This window comes from Rattus norvegicus, chromosome 3 (assembly GCF_021556685.1).
Source record: "Rattus norvegicus strain SHRSP/BbbUtx chromosome 3, alternate assembly SHRSP_T2T, whole genome shotgun sequence".
Lineage (NCBI taxonomy): Eukaryota > Metazoa > Chordata > Mammalia > Rodentia > Muridae > Rattus > Rattus norvegicus.
The window spans coordinates 153814380-153839542 of NC_141536.1; the positions used below are offsets into that span (position 1 = coordinate 153814380).

General features: G+C 52.0%; 1 protein-coding gene and 1 long non-coding RNA gene across 5 annotated transcripts in view; one reads left to right on the forward strand and one right to left on the reverse strand.

Moving 5' to 3' along the window:
• Positions 1 to 231: 231 nt before the first annotated feature.
• Elmo2 (engulfment and cell motility 2) overlaps positions 232 to 25163 on the reverse strand; it is a 36377-nt gene continuing 11445 nt past the window's right edge. The window contains exons 6-22 of one of the 3 annotated variants that reach the window (NM_001134955.4): positions 22716 to 22897; positions 21169 to 21268; positions 19884 to 20035; positions 15851 to 15929; positions 14777 to 14812; positions 13006 to 13056; positions 9643 to 9765; positions 9250 to 9384; positions 8530 to 8634; positions 8341 to 8449; positions 7843 to 7979; positions 6453 to 6616; positions 6222 to 6334; positions 5994 to 6101; positions 5190 to 5272; positions 3526 to 3603; positions 232 to 1601 (exon numbers count right to left, since the gene is read on the reverse strand). In NM_001134955.4, the coding sequence (NP_001128427.1) occupies positions 1401 to 1601; positions 3526 to 3603; positions 5190 to 5272; positions 5994 to 6101; positions 6222 to 6334; positions 6453 to 6616; positions 7843 to 7979; positions 8341 to 8449; positions 8530 to 8634; positions 9250 to 9384; positions 9643 to 9765; positions 13006 to 13056; positions 14777 to 14812; positions 15851 to 15929; positions 19884 to 20035; positions 21169 to 21268; positions 22716 to 22897 (1956 nt within the window). In that variant the 3' untranslated portion in view covers positions 232 to 1400. Of the gene's footprint in view, positions 1602 to 3525; positions 3604 to 5189; positions 5273 to 5993; positions 6102 to 6221; positions 6335 to 6452; positions 6617 to 7838; positions 7980 to 8340; positions 8450 to 8529; positions 8635 to 9249; positions 9385 to 9642; positions 9766 to 13005; positions 13057 to 14776; positions 14813 to 15850; positions 15930 to 19883; positions 20036 to 21168; positions 21269 to 22715; positions 22898 to 25163 lie in introns of all 3 variants that reach the window. The other 2 variants (NR_197778.1, NM_001434383.1) reach the window with 2 other exon arrangements.
• On the forward strand, positions 17620 to 23356 carry LOC147995806 (uncharacterized). Of its 2 annotated transcripts, XR_015684826.1 has the most exons (3): positions 17682 to 18498; positions 18755 to 18860; positions 21958 to 23356. It is a non-coding gene; the product is annotated as an uncharacterized LOC147995806 (long non-coding RNA). The 2 variants fall into 2 exon arrangements; XR_015684825.1 differs by lacking the exon at positions 21958 to 23356 and having other exon boundaries at positions 17620 to 18498; positions 18755 to 20265.

Genomic DNA, 25163 nt, shown 5'->3' on the forward strand with positions numbered 1-25163 from the left:
AGCAGGAAACGCTCTGTCCTGTACCACAGTCTGTGAGCATCCTCAGCCAGCAGGTGTGAGTAGTCTGTGCGTGACAGAGCAGGATCAACCAGGGGAGAGGGAGATGCTCTTGGAAGGTGGCTGGAGCTCTCCAGACGCTCCCAGGCACACTGAAGTGAAGACCGCCAGGTGGCTCCCTACCCTTGGGGCAGGGAACAAGTGTAGAGGAAGAGGTGTTGACAGGAACCAGTCTACATGAAAGAGTATTTATTGAAAACACTGTGACTGACAGGAAGCCCCTGGCTGCTCTCTGGTTACACTCAACTCACGACTGAGAGCACAGCAGCTTTGCTCTCAACTTTATTCCTCTTAAACATCCTATCCTAGGATAGGAAGATCTTATATAAATATATATACATGTCTGCATAAGTATGGCCTATAGTAAAGAAAATATATAGTACACTCTTCATTGGGCAGTACCCGCCACGCTAGGCTGCCAATGCTGAATACCACCATTTAACATGCGTCCAAGGAAGGAGGCTGTGCGCGTGCTTCAAGTGCTGCAGCACCAATGAAGGCCCATGGCACAGCTGTGGCCCCGGTACTTCTTGAAATCATGGCTAACGGCAGAAACCACAGTGCCAGGAAGGAGAGAGGGAAGGCAACGCCCCTCGTCTGCGGCAAGAGGGGCACAAATAGAAGGGCCTGTAACTAAGGGGGATGGGAGCATTCTTCCACAGCAAGGACAAGACAGAACTGAAGGGGTGAGCTAGAGGTCTCACCTCGCCTTTCCTTGCAGCATTCCTAGAGCCCGAGAGAGCAAGACTCAAGCTGGAGGCCTCTGCCTGGGCAGGATGAGACTGAGTGCTTGGGGGAAAGTTACTACCTGTCCTGATACCTGCATGGACAAGAGAGACGGGTATCTCTAGAGAGTAGAGGTGGTAAACCCAGAGGCAGCAGCATCTTGGCACAGGATAAGGCTGGAATGAGCCCTCAAAGACCTATGAAGCAAGAGCTCAAGGCTGTTCTTGCCTGAGTCACCTGAAGACAGTCACTCCAAGGCTCTCCCCATCCCCAAGCCTCTCGCCCCCACGGGCAGCCTTTCATGGACCAGCTCCAGCCCATGTGGGTTCTCCAGCCAACCAGAGAGGAGGCTTGAAAGGAAAGGGGATGGCTGTCGGTAGGTCCAGTACCAGATGCAGATGCAGACTCAGCGTGGGAGGCAAGAACATCTTGAGTTCACTCCTCCAACCCGACCCAGGCTCTGTGGTGCTGAGGAGGGCAGCATGCCCTGACTTCATGACTCCTAATGGTTGGGACAGAGAAGCTCCAGGTCCCACTGAGTTTGAGGAGTAGTTTGTACAAATGGAGGGCAAGGCACGGGCTGCCAGTGTCTCTCCTGGGCCCTAGTCCCTTCCCGCTCAGCCATAGTGATAGACGAAGTCGTAGCTGCTGGGCTCCTTGGGGACTGGAGGTGGTGCCTCAGGGATCTGAATGTTCTCCAAGTCCAGAAGCCGCAGCTTCATCTCCATGCTCAGCAGTGTGTCCAAGTCGCTCTTGGTTAGCTCGCTGGACATATCCTTCCCCAGAAGGGCGCTGAGGCCATCGATCCAGATGCAGTACTGTGGGCAAGTTGCAAATGTCACACACTGGCCCCCAGGGCTGCAGTGCGACTCACAGCAGTGCTGTTGGGGACCATTCAGAATACACAAAACTCATGGCAGACAAGAGCAATGGCAGCTAGAAGATGCACATCGCTATCAACTGATAGTTTATGGGAGATTCATGTGGGAATTTAAAAATAATCAGAAATGTGATCTAAGTGCAGCTAAGGAGAACAGGGAACGGGAACCAGGACTGGAACAGAAAACACACTCAATGAACACACTCAGTGAACACACACACACTCAATGAAAACACTCAGTGAACACCCACACTCAATGACACACTCACTCACTCAATGAACACACTCAGTAAACACACACAAACTCAATGAACACACTCAGTGAACACACACACAATGACATACTCACTCAATGAACACACTCGGTGAACACACACACTCAATGAAAACACTCAGTGAACACACACACTCAATAACACACTCACTCACTCACTCAATGAACACACTCAGTGAACACACACACACTCAATGAACACACCCAGTGAACACACACACACTCAATGACATACTCACTCACTCAATGAACACACTCGGTGAACACATACACACTCAATGACACACTCACTCACTCAATGAACACACTCGGCGAACACACACACACTCAATGAATACACACACACTCAATGAAAACACTCAGTGAACATACACACTCAATGAAAACTCACACTCAATGAACAATGAACACACACTCAATGAAAACAAACACTCATTCAATGAACACACTCCATGAACACACACACACTCAATGAAAACACACTCAATGAACAAATGAACACACACACTTAATGAAAACTCACTCAATGAATACTCAATGAACACACACACTCAATGAACACACTCACCCACCCACTCAATGAACATATCCTCAGTGAACACTCAATGAACACACACTCAATGAACGCACACACTCAATGAACACACACTCAATGAAATGAGTGGGAGGCACACAGGGGGTCAGGGGTTGCAATTTGGTCAAAGAAAAAAAAAACTCCACTGATGTTAAAGAATGTTCTTAAGGGAAGTACAAAAGAAACTGACATAGCCTGCGTGGTGGAACAGGCTTATAACACCCAAGCTCTTGGGAGACAAAGGTAGGAGGGTCGGGGGTTCAAGGCTAGCCTAAGCTACAGTAAGGTTGCTGTGATTAGCTCCAAGTTACAGGAGACCCTTTTCAGAAAAACAAAACTTAGGCCAGAGGCTCTGAGAATTCGAGGGCACAGCAGAAGTCGTGCTCGGCAGCCCTCTGCTGCTGCTATGCCTTGTCGGTGCCTAGTTCACCATGCTCTGGCGTCCCAACAAAGCCATACTGGTCCAAGTACAGCTCCTCTTGAAGCTTGACCCAAGTGCTCAACAACAGGCCCTCCATGAACAGAGTTAACTGAGTTGGCACTACCATCCTCCTGGGCTACAGATGAACTGGGAGTCCCGTGAGGAGGAGCAGATCCACCTGGCTCCATAGCCTAGACTAGGTCGGCTCCATGTAACTGGGATTCAGTCCACTTGGGAAAAGTGATTTCGAGATTACAAAGAAGAAAACCTTTCCCATGCTAGGCTAACCTTCTAATAATTGCCAGCTGTTCCTAAGGTGCAAACTTTTAATCCCAGTCCTCTGGAGATAGAGAAAGACAGACCTCTGGAGTTCAAGGCCAGCCTGGTCTACATATCACACACAGGCACGCACACACACATACACACAGAGTAAAGTGGTAAAGTCCAGCCCAGTGGAAGAAGGCCCACAGACTTGGCAATCCATTTTGGCCACCTGGCTTCTGGGGACACTGCCGTGCTGGCCACACCTCCTCTCCAACTGATGAGCCACAGTGAGGGCACTAGTACTCAAGGCAGTGTGGCACAATGCTTACCTCATACTTATTAGGAGCGATGAAATTCAGTGTCTCATCAGGATCATACAGGATGGAGAAGGCCAATTCCAACACCTCCTACAGAGAAAGAGTTGGAGTGACTTGGAGCAGTGACTGGTTATGATGTCACCAAGGTTCCTAGGCATGCACCCATGTATGGCTGGACCTGAGGCCAGTGTTAACTGACCTTAGCTCACCCACTCCCTGCCACAATCACCCTAGGAGGTGGTGGTAGTTTTATAAATTAGGAACTTTGATGGTGATGCCGGCCTGGATCCCAGCAATCGAGAGACTGAGGATTTGAGGTGAGTCTGGGCTACATAGAGAAGGAGACCCACCTTCCCCCAGAAAGCAAGAAACAAAAGCTATTGCAACAAAGTATTTTCAACACTCAGAATGTTGAATGCCAGGACCATATACCATTCTATGTTTTTATCTTAGATCCCAACATGACTGGATTCCTCTTTCTATGGTATTGCTCTCCATACAAAAAAGTTCTGAGTGGTAAAAACCAACCAAAAACAACTCCAGCAAAAGCAACCCACTGATGAGCTGAGACAGTCTGAGCATCAAAACAATAGCTTCAGTGCAGAGTCACATGTGGCTGGCTTACACGCACGCACCCAGAGTCACACCTCAGCTTAAAACCATGCTCTCACAGAGTCACACATGACCGGCTTAAACTCATGCGCTCACGGAACACTAAAAAACACAACAGAGACATAAAAAATTAGTCATGATCGTGTGATACTAGGAACCAGCTCACTGCTTTAGAAGGAGCTGCGTGCAAGGGGAGTCAAGCCTTTGGCCTCTCTTGTTCCATCAGCTGTACCACAGGAAGCCAACAGGAGACAGAGGCAGGCTTCCTCACTGAGAAGTGGCTCGGCTCATTAGTAAACTGAATACCCTAGTGTACCAGGCTTAGCCCTGAGCAGCCATTGTCTGCTGACACAGAGAGCACCACCCAGCCATTATGGGCCTCTGGATAGGCCCCAGTACCATGTGGATATGGCCAAGCCAGGGCAAAGTCAGATCTGAACCAAATCAAACCTCTAGGTCCCCGTGCCAATTTGCAGATCTGGGACAGAAGACAACACGGAGAGCCAGTCAGCAAAACTCAGTCTGGGAAATGACCACATAAGCAACATGGTCTATTAAACTAATAAAGTGAAGACAGGAAAAAGATGGAGGGGAAGTGCACGGACAAAGACTTGGAGATGCACACACTGTAGCAAGCAAACCACTGGAGCTGATTCAAAAGCAGGCACGACGTGTGCAGCCGTGTGCACACAGCATTTATAAGACAGTGGGTGGACATCTCCAAGGGAATGCAGTATTTCATGTTAAATAGTGGTCTTCCATCTTCTGCTAGGTGTGTTACTGTGACTCCATGGCTGTAGCCTCCAGAGATGTCAGGAGATACTCACGAAAGAGATGGTGTGCTATCTGGGGTCTCCCAAAGTGGCAAGGAGGAGCGGGTGGCAGAATCTGCCAGGGTTGCCGAGGCTGGTGAGCTGTGCACTGGGATCTACTTAGTCTTAGAGCGCTCGGCACTCTTAATGTTGGCTGTATAGTTTACAGTGGGCAGAGGGCCTGTGTGTGCCCAGAACCATGTCTGCAGCTGTCATGGGCAGGGGCTGGGGCGCAGCACAGCCACCTCTCACCTTGTTCTGTTTCAGGGCACTCTTCTCTTTCATGTGAGGACAGTCTTTCCCAGTGACAATGGCCTTAATATCTGCAACAGGGACTGAGAAACAAGGGAATTAGCATCCGGAAGCTGAGGCTGCAAGCTGGTCAGCACTCCTCAGTGCTGAAGGGCTGCCCAGGGCAGAGCACCGGGAGGGGGCATCTCTCAGGCCCGAGGGCCCTCCCAGCCCAGGGAGGTGTGCATGTGTCAGCCTGCCCTGCTCCTCTGTAAACCCTGGCTCTGTCAAAGCTCACGGGGCCACTGGGGTTCATCTCTTCAGGGAGCGGAGCCTTGGGCACTCGTGCACTTCTCCTTCCCATAGTGAAGGGGACAAAGTGGCCAAAGCAAGCAGCATCACACCTAACAACCAAGCTGCCACCTGCTCGGCGGTGCCCCGTCAGAACGTATGCATTTCTCAGTCCTCCGTGGATAGAAGGCGGCGTTAATCCCACTGTACCAGTATGAAAGCGGGTGAGGTTTACTTCACAACATCCAGCCTTAGCAGCTAACCGGGGCTAAGCCAGGGTTTTCATTGACTCTGTAGCTTCAGAGCCTCTACCCACTGCCTTCCAATGGAGTCTTGACCTGCCTCCATGACCTACACACAGCCACAACTAGGATCTAGTAACTCTCCCACCCCCGAGGTGGGCCGCAGAGAGGATCGTTAGCAGACAGGAGACAAAGGATGCACGCTTGACACTGGGCTCGAACGCCAGGACCAGCACCAGGGACACCTGTTGAGGGTAGGCGTCACGACACACCAACGGAGACATGCACCTACTTTTCTCCTGCAGGGATTCGAATGTCACCTCCCCTTGAGGGTTGTCATCCAAGTCACCATAATGCAAAACCTTGTGGTTCAGCGCCAAGCGGCAGTGCCAGAACCTTTCTGGAAAACAAAGATGGAGAGCAGGTGAAGCAGGGCAGTGCTGGGCAAAGGGTGTCATACGGAGCCGGGTACCTGGGCAAGCATCCCAGGCAGACTCCTGATGCTCCATCTGCCCCTCACCTTGCCGGCGACGGTTCCCGATCTTCCGGAAGCTGCTGCCCTCACATAGCCGATTCAGGCGCTGCTGCTTGATCAGTTCCAGGATCTCAGGCTGGATCTTCTCTCGGAGCTCCCTGTGGGTGGCACATTCACCCAAGTCAGCGTAAGACTGGGAGAGCAGTGCTCTCTGAGGAGAGCTGGCAAGGAGAGCTGGCGGGAGGGAGGCTGCCCCTTCACTCAGCTGACACTCACACGATTGGCGGGGACTGGAAGTCGTCCTGACTCATCCTCTCAGACTGGCGCAGCCGCAGGATTTCTGAGTAGCTCAGGCTACGAAGCTTACTCTTGAACTGATCCAAAGAGTTGGGTTTAGAGGGCAGAGCCCGGGTGATCTGCTCTCGGACAACTTGCATAACCTGGGAAAGGAAGGTAGTCACAGGCCACTCTGAACATGGACAAGCCAGGAAGAGACTAAGCCTCTCCCTCACCCAGTGCCTCGAGCAGAGTGGGCGACAGAGTCCTGACTTCCTAGTGGACACCACAGGTGGGGACCCAGGTCACATGACAGACGGTGACAGGGGTTTCCTTTCTCACACACATCAAGGACTGGGCTCTAATCTCAACTCTTAAATGCTTAATCCTTCACCGTCTCTTTCAGCAAGACTCAGGCCTCCAGTCCCCTCGTCTCTACAGAGAGGAAGGCATCTTCCTGTACACCGTGCCGTGGAGAACAGGAGATACAACATGGGAGGCAGGCACAGTGCCCAGAGGACAGCATGCTGCAATGTGACAGTTTCCCTAAGACAGTGAGAGAAGAAAGCAGGACACCTGCCTTCCCAGTGCACACGTGCCACGATCCTACTGAGGAAAGAAAATTCTCAGAAAGGACTAATGAGCATGCACGCGCACACAGATACACCACACATACACATACACACACACACACACACACACACACACACCACAAACAGTACATACACACACCACATACTCACACATACTCACACACACACCACATACACACACACACACACACACACACTCACACCACACACTCATTCACTCACTCACACAGGCTAAGAGAAAGAGGTAGACACAGGGAGAGTCTTATAGACAACTCCTCTATATACTTTTCAAGGTTTGTTGTTTTGTTTTCTTGAGACAGGGTCTTACTAAGCAAGCCAGGCTGACCTAGAATTCACGCCCACCAGCCTCAAGAGCATGCGCCACTATGTCAGCTCCCTTCCACAGTTTCTGCAATAAGACGGTCAGCCTGTGAGGGTCTAGCACAGTGCGCCGCCCTCACTGCCTTGCTGTCGCTGGCTGCTCACAAAACTATCTACCACAGCATAGCCAGGACACTCCAGCCCTTCTGCTCGACTATTTCCCTGACCCTGTGGAGGACAGCGGCAGGTGCTTTCCCAGGTGAGCTCAGGCCTTGGGCATTGTGGGGAAGATGCCCCTTCAAGGTTACCAAAGGGAGTCACAACAGCTGAGACTCGGGCTCGCAGTACTTCGACCTTGTGATAGGCTCAGCCGACCAGGCTGGTTTTCCAGCTCAGGGACTCCCAGGCGCTGGCCAGCTGTCAGAGGCTGCCTCGGGATCTCCTCCCAGCAGCCGGAGGGGCTCGGAGGCACTGACCTTGTTGAAGTCCTCAGCCGTCGCCCTCATCTCTTTCCAGGTCTTGTTCAGCAGCTGGATGCAGATCCCAAAGAGCTCCTCGAACGCTCGGTCGTGGGTGAAGAACATCGGGTGGTAGTCATTGCGTCCTTCGTTTGCTGTGGAGAAGAAACTGTAAGCACAAAGGCTCTGTCTGCCCTCAGCACCTGGGCACCCATCTGGCAGCTCTGACTCTCTGCACTCAGGTCTGAGGACAGAGAACAGAGCACGACTCTAGCCATCAAGGAGCAGAAGGGCTTTCCTCGAACCCTTAGCCCTCCAGCCTGTTACAAACTCAGTCAGCCCTTACACACAGCCCCAGGGAGTTTTGAAGACACCTCGGAACACTAGCCCACAAAACAGCAGCTATGATCACGGGGACAGTAGGTAGACTGAGAGCTCATAGAGAGAATGAGAACGAGTGTCCCCCGCCTGAGGCCCTCCATTGGTCCCTCCTGACATCTGGCTGTGCAGACTTACGGAGCTCCCCGACCTGCAGGATCTCGCAGAGCATCTTGGTGAGTTCAATAGCACTGCGTCCGAATGGACACTCGTGTTTGTCCTCCCGGCTACTGTTCTCCAGCACGATCTACAAGCAGACAGGAAGTGGGGGTTGAGGGGAGGCACACACAGTGGGCACCAGGAGCGAGGGGCTGCCCCGGCCTTTACCCGGATGTAGGTGTCCTGGTGGACTTTGGCCAGGTACAGCATGTTGTCCAGAGCCAGCATTCCAGGAGGAGTCTGGGTGAAGTCCAAGGCTGGGTTGATATGGTTCTGGAGGACCCAGGAGACCAGGTGTGAACTTGAGTCCCCGTGTGTAGAATGACCCGGGGGCATCTTTTGTGCTTCCTTCCCCTCAGCTCCACCCTAGCTTGTCTGGCTCCCGGAACACTGGACTAAGGCTGCTTCCTCAGGCAGCCCAGTACCATGGAGGTACACAGTACAGTTAACCCACCTCACTCCCAGCGGAGCCCTGTTTAAGCAGACAACGGTCAACTGCAGCTGTGTGAAGAGCAAGTTGCATCGGTGCACTGATTCACACAGCTGCGGTTGCCACCCCTCCTCTCCACCGCACGACAGAGGCGGGGGAAATGGAAGGTAGACGCCACACCTCGGCACCAGAGGTGGGGAGGCACACCATTAAGGTGAGAAGAGACCACCAGGGCTTTACCCACTGCAGGCACATGGTCCCCTTTCCGTCTGCCGAGGCTGGCTTCCTGGGCCTGTAGTTGATGGATCTGGTGGGCATGCCCAGGTGGTTTACGCCCACTGAGTGGCCACAGTCAAGGTAAGCCAAACACAAGGCCCTCACCTCTTTCTGTCTGCTACTCCAGGGCTATCACTATGAAGGGGGAGCTGCCAGGGCGGGGAGGGCACTTTGGTACTTACAGTGAACCCTAGCATTTTATAGTCCTTGGTATACATGGCCTTGCGCTTCTCGGTCCCACTCCCAGGGGCATTGCTGGGGTCAGACTCTGCGTCGAATGCAATCCTCCTCAGCTCAAATATGATGTCTCTTTGAGCCTGGGAGGGATAATGCAGTAGGCAGGTCAATCTGCTGCCAAGAGAAGCAGGGCATGCACTCCCAAGCCAGACTCTTGGGAGGGACCAGCAGGAGGATGCAAGGACAGAAGATGCATCTCCTCAGGAGATGCAGCCCACACTGGTTTTGACAGGGCCAAGAGAGCACTTCACACAGCATTTGCAGCACGCTGTGGGTGGAATGGCCACGGCCATGGAGAGACAGCACAGCTTACACCAGGAAGGGCCCCTAGCACCTACCTGGTCATTGGGATCCATCTTGGTCATCATTCTTTCTTCCAAAAGGTTAAAGGTCAAGACTTGAAGGACATAGAGCTGATGGGCCATCTCTGTTTTGATTGGTCGATTCCCTCTGATCACATGCTAGAGAAAGAAAGGCAGGAGCAGGCTCAGTGCACTGGCTTTCCTAAAGAGTCGTGTGTATGGTGGGGGGGGGGGGGAAGCTGGGGAAAGGAGGGGCAGGATGCAAGTATAAGCACCGGACAGGGATCTCATGGTGCCTGCACGCTCTTGAAGGGGCTGGAGTGGAAGGGGGCTGGGTTCAGCCAGAGTAGGTTCATGCAGGCCTTCCTCTCCACTCTTGGGCAGGGGAAGTGGGAAAGATAATGAAGGCTCAACTTCAGACACTGGGGGTGGGGGGGAGGGGCTGGAACACGGTCAAGGGGAGAAACAGGCCAGCAAAGCTAGACCTGCCCAGGCTTGCACCTCACAGGACTAAAGCCAAGGCACATGGGAAAGGACCACTGGTAGGCAGGCTCTAGACTAGGTCACTTTAATGACATGGAGTCACCTATAAGCCACTGCTTCCCTATCCACCCTCACACCACCTCCCTATCCCTTCCGTTCCTGTCACCCCATGTCAGCCCCTGCCCTTCCTTTCCTGTCACCCCATGTCAGCCCCTGCCCGTACTTCAGCCATTCCCTCTGTCCTCCCAATGTCAGCTCAGCAGTTCCTTTTGACCTAGTGACCCAGCCTCCCTAATCTTCTCACCTCCTGACACTCTATTTCTCCCTGGCCACCTTGGCTAATCACTTTGGTTATCTTACGTGGATTTCCAACCTGTCCTTAACCCCCCAACACCTTGCTTTTCCTCCTGACTCCCTGGACTTCTCAACCAACCCATCGTGAATCCCGTCACTCTGGGTTCTTGTCCAGCTTCTGCCATGTCCCTACCCATGTCTTTCAGGTCTTACTCAGCCCTGACTCTAGAACCCCGCTGTACAATATAGCAGCCACTAGTCACTTGTGAGCATTTGTGACTGTGGCCTGAGTCACAGCAGTCACCCTCTCAGGGTCTGATGGGTCTCCATGGCAGGGCCAGGAGTATAGTATGGGGTGCTGCAGCAGCTTGGGCCTTCTCTACAAAGCTCCCTAAATCGACCCGCCCACCCCTGCTCTGACTCCAGCCTTTTGGAACCTATGCAGTACAAAGTAAAGTGATGCTCCTAGGCTCACATGGCTGTGAACGCTAGGCAGGTCCACTACAGTATGTGGTGTCTACCACGACCAGTCACCAAAGCCTTAGAGTGAAAAGACATACGAGTCCCTGGTGCTTTATGAACCTATGTGCTGCACACTGAAATGTTTGTGTATCACGTGTTACACTTACTTACCAGTGGCAAGCTTCATCTCCCCTATTCCTTTGACACTGCTGACAGACATCTCCAAGCCCACGCCAGGCTTGGCTGTCCCCCCTACCCTAGATCTCCTCCTCAGCTTGGGCCCCAGGTTTTCAGGCCATCTCTGCTGTTCACAACAGTTGCCAAAGCCACACATAGGGATGACTCCCACTGCAATGAGTCACTCACTCAAGTCCCTCTCTGAACTTCCATAAGCAGAAGACGTGCAAAACCTGACCTGCCCAGCTGCCCTTAGAACAGAACTGGGATGGCGCCCGCCCTCTGCCCTCTGGTTCCTGCTGATGTACGCGTGCCCTTTCCACCATGTCTCTTGCTAGTTCAAGCTCAGGGATCCTCTCAACCACCATGCTCATGCCCTTCTCTTCTGCTCTCACAGCCCTGCTCTGCCACCTGCTGCTGGTCTCCATTAGTTCTCCTCTTCCACCTCGCCCCAAGCTCCTTCGCCATTACCCCCCACCCCCACCGTTCCCTGAATGTCTGCCTCTAGTCCATCCTTCCTCCTCACATCTCTCCACCATTCATAAGATGGCTATGAAGAGAGGGGGAACGGCAGGGTGCTCTTGGGTTTGCTCACGGTTCTCAGGTGAGAGGGAGCGAAGTGCTCTACCAGCAATGGCTGCAGCTCTCTGGCTTCATCAGACAGTGTGAGTAGGGACTGCCTGGCAAGTGTGCTAAGGCCAGAGGCTCAGCTGCCTACTCTGTGGGATCCATGAAGCGAAGTCTGGAACATAGAAGATTGTCCCCAGAAATGCCTCCCCAGGCCCATGTGCAGAGGGGGTGTTGTTCTGGAGTGGCCTCAGCAATGGGCACTCCCCATTCTACAACTGTTGGGAGGGAGCAGGGGCTGCAGTGACTTAGGGATCAAGTCATACAAGGTAAAGTCATCAGACTCTGCAAGGTTACTCAGAGCTTTCTTCTAGAGCTGTTACCACACGCACACACACAGAAACACAAATGTGCACACATACACACACACACACACACACACACACACACACACACACACACACACACCCCTTCTGCCCACACAAGCCATGCACCCTGTCAGGCATGGCTTACGTATTAGCTCCTTCAGTCTTCACATCCAGCTAAGCAAATCAAAGCCCAGGGAGGCAGGGTCAACCACTCAGGATCAAAGCAGACTGGAAAATGGCCAAAGCCCACTGTCAGCACTAAATCTTTCACGCTTGACTCTGATGTTTTGTCTATTGCCTTCACTGCTGTCTCTGGATTTTCCTTTGCTTTTTCAACTAATAAACTCTTTTCCTTTTAGCCCTGGTCTTGGCTCTTGTCCCCACCCCCACTCACTGACTTCCCAGAACCCACACCACCGCAATGGTAACAACAGTGAAGACCTCTTTCCAGACTCCTCTCCAGCCCCTCGGCAAGCACCCGGCTCCTGAAGCACAGTCCACAGGATCTAGGATCCCACTATACCTGTATTACCACCCTGAATCTCGCTGTGCTGGAGAGGGAGACCAAGGCCTACCCTGGGAGTCTTGCCTGGGTACCTAACATTTGCAGCTCCTTGAACGGCTTCCTGACCCGTCCCTGCAAAGCAGATCTCCCTGGTCCTGCCCTCCCTCTCCTGGCCTTGGCTGTGCTGAATCCCACCTTTCCCAGCAGAGCACAAGGCTTCAGGAGCAAGGGCACTAGCCTGTGCACGCTCCAGATCTCAGACCACTGTGAGTCAGAGCTGTTGCTGGCTCCCTTTGTGCTCGTTCAACGGTTGTGAATTGTCCTCCCTGAAGGGGCTACAATCTCTTGAGGACCATGGGGATGGCTTCCCAGAGGCAGCTTGGCTCAGAGGAGTCCAGAAAAAGCTCAGGTTTCAGAAGTGCCCAGCACCTGTTAGTAAGGTTCCCCCCCTGGTTAATGGCAATAGTCACAGCCCCCCTTGGGGTGGTGACAACCAGCAGCAGCAGGGACAAGCATTAACAAAAGGCATCACTGGGAACTCACGTTCAGGATTATGGACCGGAGGTGCTTCTGTGCAAAGGCGTTGGCCATGTCCTAGGGAGGAAACCAACACACATGAGGCAAGGCATCTGTGACTGCTGTCAGGAGCAGGGTCCTCACAGCCTGAATGTTTCCTTTCAAACAAAAAGTGAAGAAATCCACTGACCATCCAATGTGTTTTACTCTGAAACTTTCCCTGCTTTTTCATGAATGCGAATGAACTCAGTTCCCCTCCCTTTAGGCACAATACGAGTCATGTCTTCACGTGACTTGGATTGCTTGAGGACAAGACACATGTGTTACAAGGATGCTGGTGACAGACACTGCACGCAGAGCACACAGCAGGACGAGCACCACTCCAGGCAGATGGTCACAGCTGAAGAACCTGGGGCAGCAGGCTGGGCTGTGAGATAGGGGGTGTGGTCCAGCCCTGTGTGGGTGCCTGGTCACTCAGACCTGGTCACGTGTGTGGGCTTTTGGGTTAATATTTCACAGCAGGTTCACCTGTCCATCACACTTGGCTCGAACTTCGACAGGTGCATTATTAAGGATCCAGGAAATGATGTTTTCTAGTAGATGAGTGCTCCACAGAGATTTAAGGGAACATGTTTTAAAAAGGCACACGAAGGACTGCAGTGATTATCATTCAAGCCTTTTCCAAGCCTGCTGTGGGTCACTCTGCCATGACGCTGCCCCTCCGAGGGGCTGTTCAATTTCACCCAAACAAAATGTTGCCATATCAGGAAGCTTCTAATTTTCTGGCTTTTCTCAGTTCCAATGTCAGCAACCTGTCTTAGTGATGCTAGTTAGTTACAGTGAGTCCCCTCTCAGCCACTGCCTTCTGTCACCTTTATTGAGGGCAGTGAATTAGCGGGCTGGGGGGGGGGGTGCGAGGGTGGCGGCTGCTGTCCAGTGACTTCTCTCCTACATTTCTAAACCTCTATCCATGTTACACTGTCTAGCCAGGAGCATGCAGGTTTACTGAAGCCCTGAGCATATCTTGGCTAGGAGAGGGTGGTGCTTGGAAACTTCTTTGGTAGCCACAAGATACCAGAGCAGCTGACACTGGATAATTCTCAGGTAGAGGCTAAGACATGAAAGCCTCTGATGAGCTTCTTCTTGGTGCTGGGGTGGGGAGCTACACACTCCTTCGCGTCCTTAGAAGGTGGCCTCTCCAATGTCCCCTCTTACTAAGAATAAACACCCAAATTCTTTGTGATCCTAGAGATTCATGTGAGTGAGTGTGACCCTGTGGGTGTAAGACTCACTGGAACCAGAGTTAGGACAGCTGTGTCCCTCCATGTGGGTACTGGGAGCCTAGGTCCTCAGCAAGAGCCAGGTCATCTCTTCAGGCCCCAAACTCTCTTTTTTTTTTTTTTTTGTAAACTGTATAACCCTATGCAATTATCTCTTTAGGGACAGCCCAGAAAGGGCCTGGAAACCCTCACTCCAGCCCTGGCAGCCAGGAGGCTCCTCGTTACTGGGATTGTATTGGAGAAAGTCAGGCTGCCTGGCATCTGACTCCAAGCTCATCCCAGACTCCCTCCCTCAAAGGCATCGTGAAGGAGAGCCTAGCCACTGTTCCAGATCCGGCATCTACAGTCCTTCCATGACTCTCACCTACAGTGGCTTCCTGGCATCCCAACATGACAGACATATGCTATCTTTCCAGGGCCCTGGTTCCCTGGCAGCCAGTCCAGCCCATACGCATCCTGCCCAGCTCTGACCTCCCACCAGGGTGAGCCAGGCCCTCTCCAACAGCAGTGCTACTTACAGTGGCGGGCAGGTCTAGAGGGTTAAGGTGCTTGTCCTGACAGCAGAGAGCAAAAAGCACAGAGAGAAGCAGACAGGATGAGCTTTCAGCGTACGGTGAAATGGACAGGAAGGAGACGCTCACAGAGCCACACCATCCAGACAGGTAAGACAGACAAACCATGGATTTGGTGTGTGACCCCACATGGGCTTCCTTAGTGAGCCTGTAATATTGACAATCAGAAAGCCTTACTTGCATATACTATGTGTGATCTACCAGAGACCTAGTGTGGCAGGGTTGGAAGGAGGCTTAGAGGTTGTTGAACTTTGTCCTTGAACGTCACAGAAAGATGAACTCAGGCTGATATACTTGCCCGGCCAGAGGAAGGACAAGCACTCTGTCCAGGTCCTCCATTCAGGTCCCACACTGTTAAGGTAGGGGTCTCACGAGACCTAATGACCTCACGAGTGAGTGGTCAGGGCAGATGCTGTTCCTCCCAACATTAGGGGTGAGGAATTAAAGCTGGGACAGAAAGAACTGTCAGGATTGCATGTGCCACACAACTGGTACCAGAGGAAGGCAGCTGAGGATGCGGGCCAGAGACTGCACGGGGGAAGCCTGGTGCTAAGTCCCATTGCCTTCAGACCACAACAGTGGCAGGGGGGCTCCCCTCCCTCTTCTTAGTCCTCTAACTCAGGAATTAGCATACTGTCGGCACATGGGCATGTCGGCTGTGTAAACAGTTTGACTGGGGACAGCTGTGCTACTGTTTACCTCTTGTCGAAAGCTGCTTTTGCCTACAACAGCTGAGGCTGAAGAGTTGCCACAAGAAGTGAAAAACATTTACTTCCTGGCCCTTCAGAGAAAAAGCCTGCAGAACTCTGCTCTGATCCAGGAAGCATCGGACCTCCCACTTCCCAGTTCTTTCCTAGGGCTTCCTTAGGAAAAACAAGCTGCTGGGTTCTGGCCAGGGAGGTCATGAGGGAGCTCCAGGAGCCCGGCTACAGATGTCTGCTCTCTGCCCATAGTGCCTACTCTGCACTGCAGCCGTCCTCTTAGCCGACCCAGACGTAAGGTTGAAAGGCAGCCACAGACCTGTCTCTTGTCTTCCGGGGCCTTCAGGAACAGCGCGTTAATCAGAGCAATGGCGTAGGTCTGGATCTCCTGGTTGGAGCTGTGTCAACAGAGGTGGAGGCAGGGGGATTAGAGGACCAAAGAGCAAGACGCTGACTCAGCTCACACACAGGTTAAATCACACTGTGACCAAACGACAACCTGGCATTGAGTCAGAAAAGCGTCCCGAGCAGGCACACACCTGACTCCGTTATTCCACGGAAGGGATTTATCCAAGACAGTAATCAGAAAGCTATGTGTGATTTATTGACAGGCTGTTACACTGGAGTCCTATTAAAGAGACAAGGATGGTAAGTAATCCAAATGCTCTCGCTAGGAGCTGTTTAATATGGGAGACTCGTAAGGGCCCCCTAAAAACCATGCTTTGGGGTGAGGATTATTAACCTGGGACTCAGGGATGGGCATGGAGAATCTGTGAAGCCCAGGTAAGGTGCAGAAAGCATCTAGCTGACTATGTGGACGTTCTGAAGGAGAGGAGAGCTCAGGTGGCACTGGGTTCCCACAGGCATCTGGGAAGGGTTGGGAACATCTCTGTAGGAGAGCACGGTACAGGAAAATGCTCATGACTTATTTACTATTCAGCCAGGAAAAAAGGAATAAGCAAGGTGCACAAAAGAGTGAACAGCAAGATCTAAATGTTAGCAAAAACAGGCAAAGGACAAAGCTAAGGGACAGTCAAGTACATGTCCAACGGTGGCTCTGTCTGGACTGCAACAATGAGCAAATAATGTTCTATTCACCGTCTTCCGTATTTTCAATGTTTTCACTACAAATTTATTTTACTTTAAGTAAATAAAACAACCATAAACATTTCCTCAGAACTTGATAGAGCTGGCGCTTTGGGCTTCCATCGGCCATATTATGAGTGCCTCCTGCAGCTTCCTCCAGAGGACTAACAGCTTCCTGGTCAGGCAGGTTCCTCACTGAACAGATGTACACTGGTGGCAGTGTGGACTAAATATTCATGAGAGAAGCCTAAGAAATGTCACATTCTTCTACTGTTCTCAGGGAGGCAGCTGAGGTCACCTCCAATTCACAGATGAGGACAGAGAAGTCACCAGGACCCAAAAACTCCTCTCCAGAGTCTGTAATCTCCCTCCCACCCTGGCACTTCAAAAATGAAAGCTGGGAAGAATTCTTTAAAAGAGACAAGGTGAAGCCAGGTGTGGTGTGTACCTGCCATTCCAAACCCTGTGGGGTGGACAGCAGGAGACCCGCCCCTCCTCTCAGATCAGTGACAGGGTGAGACCAGTGCAAAAAGAAGTCGCATAATGTTTTTTAAAAATCAGATTAATGGGGACATAGGTTGGAAGCACTGGGGTGTGTTATCCAGTTTTATGTCAACTTGACAGAAGCTAAGCATCGGACAGGAAGGAGCCCCAACTGAGAAATGCCTCCATAAGATCGGGCTGGACAAATGCCTGGAGGCCATTTTCTTAATGAAAGATTGATGGGGGAGGGTCCCGCCCACTGTAGGTGGTGCCGTCTCTGGGCTGGGGGTCCTGGGTTCTATAGGAAAACAGGCTGAGCAAGCCATGAGGAGCAAGCCAGTAAGCAGCCCCCTCCATGGCCTCTGCTTCAGTGTCTGCCTCCAGGTCCCTATTTGATTGCTTGCCCGGACTTCCTTTAATGATGAGCGGTGATGTGTATGCATAGCCAGACAAACCCGCTTGGTCATGGTGTTTTCTCACAGCAATAGAAACAGTAGCTAGGACCGCAGCTGGCCCCAGGAGGGCGGTATTGCTGTGACAGACTTGACCGTGTGTTTTTGGGAGGACTGTGGGAAGACTTTGAAACTTTGGGCTAGAAAAGCCATTGAGTGTTCCAGGCTTGGGTAGCTGTTCTGTGGGAGCTTGGAGGATAAGAATGTTGAGAGGACGGAACCTTGGCTTGTGAAATCTCAGAGGGGAGCAAAGACTCTGCCAGTCGGTTTGTGTGAGGACTCTGATCTGGTCAGCTAGTGCTGAAGAAACAGCTGTGGCTAACAAGAAACCAGAGCCGCTCAAGTAAAGCCTTCATCTACTGGGACAATCGATGCTGGTCGGCTGGAGCTGAGAAACTAGCAGTGATTAAGAAAAGACCAGCATCGCTGAGGTGAAGAACTATCTCCTCACACTATAGGCAGCCAAGGCTGTCCCTCCCTCTGGCAGCTGAACTTGACAATGTAGGAGTCGCCCAGGTGGTGCTAGTTCTGAAGACATGAATGGGTCACGGGGAAGAGCTGAGGCCTGGCACCGTGAAAGGCCAGGAGAGGTGCAGCAGGAGTAGTAGCAGTGGAAGGCCCAGGGGGGAAGGGGTCACGCAGAGAGGCTGCGGCTTGGCACCATGAAGAGAGCACAGCGCAAGGGGAGCTACTGGTGAAAGTGCAGCCCAGGAGGCTCAGCAGCTCAGAGAAGCCAGGACTGTGGATGACCCCACCCACAGCAGCAGGAAGCCGCGGGAGCTTAGGAGACAAACTGTGTGTGCTGCAGAGGAAGGCGCCCAGAACTGAGCCAATCCCTCAGAGAGCCCCGGAGAGGAGGAAGCCCAGACACTGGCCACTGGGTTATTTACAGTTTGCTTCTGCTTTTGTTCAGGTTGTTACTGTACCCTGGCTCTTCCCTCTTGAAGTAAGAAAGTATTTTTACAGGAGTGCACAGCTGAGAGGCTTTAAACTTAAAAAGATTTGAGACTATTACATGGGTTCTGGACTTTTAAAGGGACTGGATATCTTTAAAGGGACAACTTTAAAGTGTTTGAATTTTGTAAGGCTGTGGGACTTTCAAGGTTGTAAAGTGTTTTCAATTGTGATGTCTTTATGAATGTGTCATCTTGGGGATAAACAAGAAAGGGAAGGTGGCTTCACAGTGATGTTTGTCTTTTAAGGTGACAAGGAGTCAGTTGTCCTGGCCAGTTCTATGTCTACTTGACACAAGCTAAACTCGGCTGAGAGAAGAGACCCTCAATTGAAAACAATGCTGACCTTCGTAAGGTGGGGCTGTAAGCAAGCCTGTGGGTATTTTCTTAATTAGGCATTGGTGTGTTGAGGGTGGGGAGGGGACCCAGTCCGCTTGTGGGTGTTGCCACTCCTGAGCAGGCGGTCCTGGGTGAAGCCGACTGCCTTACAACTGGGAGACTCTCTTGGAGATCTGCATCCTCAGGGCCCCACAGGGGAACTGGGCCCTCTCCATCAAGTCCAACAGGCAGGAAGGGGGTGAGAGTCAGTGTCAATCAAACCACCCTTATTTGCAGAAGTTCGGCCCTAACCAAAACAGAATGGCTCCCAGTGGTACTTGTGTGGCACCTGGCTTTATTACAGGCTAAAAAAAAAAATGTCCTGATAAGGCAAGCTTGCTTTAAAAAAAAAAAAAAAAAAAAAAGGCAAACTAAAACCCAGACTTTGGGTTAGGGGATAATCTGGGTTGGCCACCATACAAGTATTTAACTCTCCTTTGAGCAGCACAGGTATAGGAAGTGGGGATGCCTTCTGCATCTAGAGATGGGGAAAGTGAGACCAAAGGCTCAAGTAGGTATTTAAGGCCAAACCCCGGCACAACAGTGCCTGGATCCAAGCTGGCATCGCACACTCACGAAGTCTGTATTTCTTATTGTTGCCACCACACTGTTGGCTTAGTAAGTAATCACCCACTTAAATCAGGGAGGGGTCCAGAAATGGCTGAGTCCTTGTTCCCAGAGAGCTCAGAACTTCAGATGGGAGTGTGTGTGTGTGTACACACGTACGTACATATATACATGTGTGTATATACACTTACATACATACACACACATACATATATATGTACATGTACAAATAGGACTAAGAGGCCCACAGAAGGAGCTTCTAACCTTGCCTGGCAGCTGGGGTCTATTCTATGAGAGGAATTCCTACAGGAGGAGGAGAAGGGGGAGGGGAGGAAGAGGAAGAAGAGGAGGAAGAGGAGCTGGAGGAGGAGGAGGAGCTGCTGGAGGAATGTGCAGGGCCAGTCGGCCATGCGAGGGCGGGGCCCTTACTCACACCTGCAGGTGGGAGATGAGCTGTCCCACGGTGATCTCCTCCGCTATCTTCTGGTATAGGCTCTGGCTGTTCAGTACCATGCTCTCTAGGATGGCCAGGGACCGCTGGAGGACAGACACATCGGCCATGGGCTGGCTCACGTACCCTGCAATCTAGACCCAGAGAGAGGCACACATGGAGCCAAGGAAACCTCGGATGCCCCCTTCTCTGCATCCTGCCTGCATGTGAGCACAGGGCCCCGCTGGGTCTCATCCGGTTTATGGCTGCCCTGGTCAGCGGGCAGGGATTCCCTCAGCGGGACACCTCCACCTTAGGCGACAGTATCCACTCAATTGTGTTTCTTCAACATGTAAGAACTAATAAATTAATCCTTTTCAAGTCAGGGTTTGGCATGAGGTGGCTCTGATACCTGTGTCTTATTTTATCTCCACCTTCTCTTCCAACAGTTAGACCATCACACCCGGCGAACCCCTCAGAGCAACCCCTCTTCTCAATCCCTGTAGTAATTCCCTCCACACAGGTCCCTTCACTTTTGCCGGAATGTTTCCAGCAGTTTCTCAGTGAGAACTGCTGGTCAGCAGGCAGCAGGGTTCACTGGTCTCCACTCAGCTTGCTGAGCAGAGACTGCCTCCTGTGGTAGCTGAGAGAAGGGCCCGTCTACCCCCTCCATTTAATCTGATAACCAAGCAGGCTACTTGGCAATTTGTACAACGGAAGCACATTTGCAAATGAGACGCAGTTTTCTCTCAGAAGAGCTGAGGAGGCAAGCAGGTCACTCAGGGCTGATGAGTAGCTGGTCTGTGCCAGCCTTGCTGACAACCAGTTCTGCTCTGAGCCCTGTTCTTGGTGTCAGCCTCCAGAGAAGGCAAGTTGTGAATTGAGATCTTTTCCTGGGCAAATGACGAGGACCTCTCTTGAGACCAGGCTGTGGAAACTGAGCCACACCTCCCAAGCAGGTGGTCAGGAGGCAAACAAAGAAGCAGCTATGAGCTGCTAAGGAGGACGTTCAGAGGCTAAGGGAAGTGAATTCATTTTTAATCTGGTGACATTTCCAACGTCTGATGGGTTTATCAAATAAGAACGTACTGTAAATTGAGGAGCATCTGTTAAAGTGTAAACCTTTCAGGAGCCCCGGGAAGATCATTGCACAAGGATGAACACCCAGCCCCCGGGAATACAAAGTTGATTCCTGTCAGTGACTACAGGCTGGAGTGTCTACTCTCCCCTTATGCCCAGAGAACTGACAGGGAGAGGGAGGAGACAAACTGAACGTGGGAAGCCTCACCTGCTTAATAAAGGTGATTGAAACCAAGTCCCAGGAGACAATGCCATGGTCCATGAGCTCTAAGAAGGCAGTCAGGGTGAATGCCAGCATCTCACTGTAGCTGAGACATGTGCGACACACACAAAATACAGAGATTCAGATCCAAGGAGCGCAAGTGTGAAGGCAGCTACGAAAGGGACAGGTCCCAGTAAACCCCATGGGAAATCTGTGGAAGCAACAGTCAGTGCCTGAAGCACACCTAGCTCGGTGTGGAGCAGATGCGTCCCGGGTCCCTACGTCAGAAAGCTGGTGGGCTGCAGTCACCTAGGTCTGTCTGCTCCATTTTGCTTCATCCCTGGCGTACTCTGTCAGCTATCTCCCAAAACAAAGACCTGTGTCAAACGGATGCTTGCAGAGGGACCAAAGAGAGCTTATATCTCACATTAACCTTTAGGCCAGGAGGCCCCAGGGTGAGGAGGGAGTCAGTACAGGTGTGGTTATGCGTTCGGTTTTCCTTCTGAGCAGTTGCTGTGCTCATGTTATCTTCCCCAACTCTAGCTTCCTGCTCTGTAAAATCGAGTTAGTCTCACAGCATTAGTCTCACTGGGCTGTGGGGAGGGCAAGCTGACGAGGTCTGCAGTGCCCTTACAATAACGTGGTGTAGGGATCAAACATCTGCCTTTTGTCTCTCCTCACAGGTTTAATCATTCATGCAGGGGCACGGTGCTCTACGGCAAACAAGCCAGGCCCCGTTTGCCAGAGGTAATAACGCTGCTCACAGAACTCTGAGCTGTTTTATCCCCATTTCAGAGCGGAGGAGACTAAGGCTGGTCTGTTGCAGCCAAAACTCCCGATGGCAGCCAGAGGCTTCAGCTTTGGCGCAGCTGGAAGATCCAAGACTTTAAAACAAATACCTAGGATTAGCTGCTTGGCTTGGCTGACAGTTTCAGGAGCGGATCTATCGCCCGTGAGATTTCTGACTCCCTGCCTGCAGCTCAGGCTCCACAGGCTTAAGCGGAGACCTGGGCACCTGTCACTCACTGCTGATCACGTAGAAGGCTTGGCTTCCCACAACCACCTAAGCCTGCAGGGCAGTAGAGGTGCCGAGGCCTGGTGCCAAGTCCTGGGCTCCTCTTTGACAGTGTGGGGCACGGAGATGGCCAATGGGCATTCAGAAGGAGGCGTGCACATCCGCTGAGAGAGGATGGGACCAGGGAGGGCAGGTGGTCAGCATCACTGAAGGAGATCATGGAGAGTTCCCACCTCTTCCCTGACCCTCATCAGGCCGAGCACTTCTATAATTCACCAGGCCTGCTGGGCCCTCTACTTTCAGTAGTCACCTAGCACAGCCCTGGGTCACTCAACCCACGGGAGGACCCTGGACTCCAGGATGCAGGGGCCCAACAGGGACGACACCTCTCTGTACGTGAACTTGAGCTTGGCCTGCTGCTGTGAGCAGCAGGGGTAAACTGAACTCCTGGGTCCGACTTGACACCACGGGAGTGAGAATGGGAGCCCTACAGGCCACAGGATTCTCCAATTGCTTGGAAGACATCGGTGATACTCACTGGGACAGGAGCTTGGTCCCACTCTCCACGAGCCTTGTCAGCACAACGATGCCATCCATGTTGATGAACTCGGTGGCGAAAGTCACGTCAGCTGAGAGCTTAGCCAGCTCCTTCATGGCATCCAGCCGGGTCTCCATACTAGATGACTGGGTCCTTTCCATCAGCTGGCGTGCAGCCCGGGACTGTGAAGCCAGGGACAAAAGAGAGGCCATCTGCTCTTACAGCAGGTTACTACTGTGGGCTTGCAGCCGAGCCCCAGGCAGTTAGGGTTTCGCATGGCTTAGGAACTGCTAAATAAATGTTTATGGACCAGTGAGAGAACTTCCAGCATGCCGGGACTGATCCGTAGTTGTCTGTAACTTTTCTGTACTCCTTTAGCATATGGGTTTATTTTATTTTAAGAATTATATTTATTTTGTGTGTGTGCATACATGTGCATGCTATACCCTAAGTGTGATGATCAGAGCATTAATTAATCTGATAGAGTCAGGTCTCTCCTTTCCCCATGTAGGTCCAGGGGATAAAGTTCAGGTTATCAGGCTTGGGGACAAGTGTCTTACCTCCCCCACCCCAAGCTATCTTGTTCTACGGATTTTTCTTTTTAATTCCTACCAAGAAAATAAAGAAAGGGTATCTCCTAACTGCAAGTCCTCAGAAGCAGATCTGTCAGACGCCGAGGGTCCTGCCCTAGAATTTAATCTGATGACCCTGAAGGACCCTTTTAGTTCTAAAGTGTGATAACCCTGACAAACCTTTCAATGTTCTACATCACCCTTCCCCAAAAGAATCGTGCTGGGCAATCATGAAGGACAAAGGAGCTGGAGGCCGTGATTATGAATAGCTTCCTGGACACGATGGCTGCTGAGGACAGATGCCTCCCTGCACGGGCCTTCCCCAGCAGGGCACCTGACTCCTGCAGCCTAGCAAAGCCTGCAGCAGTGTCCACTGTCACTCCCGTGCTGAGCTTACTACCACACAGTCAGACTCCAGTTCACTGTTTCATCATGCCCTGCTCTGAATGGAATGTTCTCTCAGGAAAGAAGCAGGAGAAGCAGAGTGCCCCAGGCCTGCCTGTCTGCCTACTGTCAGGAAGTGACTGGAGGGCAGGGAGTGGGGTTGGCCTCTCTATTACAAAGAGGGGCCCATAACTGCATGGTCCTCTGGCAACACACAGGTCGCCCTAATCCCACAGTGGAGGAAGGGTGTGCCTAAGGAAAGGTCACCCATGAGACAATCTGTGAGCACTGGTCTGTATGGAGCTTAGAAACTTGCAGCCCAAATGTAAATCTCCCTCCAGAGCGGCCTTTCCAGTGGCTGTGCATGGCTATACTCAACCTTAGTCCTCAGTCTCCTTGTCTCCCTCTCGCTTGAACTGATGCAGTCAGGAAGAGTTAGCAAAACTCGAGGTAAGTGCTGGCTGGCACTCCTCTACACATCTCCTCTCCAGACAAGTGGGTCCTTCCCTCAACAAGAAAACATGGCCTTAATCTCCTACAACTGTGACAGAGACTGAGCCCTTTGTCGGCCTTGGGCCTGCCTCCCTGCCCTGATGCACTGAACCCTTACCCCTTTCCTGCACCTTCACCCTCTCTCCCATCTGAGCTCATCCATGCGACACATGAAAAACTGCAGGAGAAAGAAAGGGCCTCAGGCTGGAGAGTAGGACATAAGGACTCCAGGACCGTCCACTTCCTGCCCAATTTCACAAGTTTTGAAACTCATTAACATGCTTCGCCTGTTTTTCAAACATCTTTTGGATCCCACATCTCCCATGTTCCTGTCCTCTTCTTGCTACCTGAAACAGTAGCAGACGTAAGCTTCTCCACTGTGCCCTTAACTTTCACTCAAGACTGCTGGCTCTCACTTGCTGTGGGAAGCCGGGCTGTGGCACCGCAGTGGCCTGTACTCCTGCTCTCACTCCACCCTCTGCACTCACTGCACTGCGGGCCTCTCCTTCCTCTACCCTGCTCTGCCTGAGTGGCTTAGCACCTTTCCTCACCACTATCCCCACTCCACCCAACCCCTGTTGTCTTTAGATGTGGTCTCTTGAGCTTACATTAGCTTTGACCAGTCTCCAGCTGAGGACTTTAATTCATGATCCTCCTGCCTCTGCCTCCCAAATGCTGGGATCTCAGGCCTGCTCTACTGCCCAGCCTCCTGCTTCTCACTCCCTTTCAGGCTGCGGCTGCTTCCTTTGCTTACCTTTGAGGGGATTCCCAACTTTCCCTCTGCCCCCACCCCCAGCACTGACACATTCACCAAGTCTTTCTGGTGTCTGTCAACCCTGCCATCCCACTGCCTTTGCTGGACGTCACCCATACCAATCTGAGAGATCACTCTCCCACCAGTCTCTCTTACCTGCCTCTGAATGTGGCCTTGCTAACACTCCACAGGATGCACAGGGAATGTTCCTCAGGGATTCCCTTTTTTTTTCTTGTAAAGTCTGAG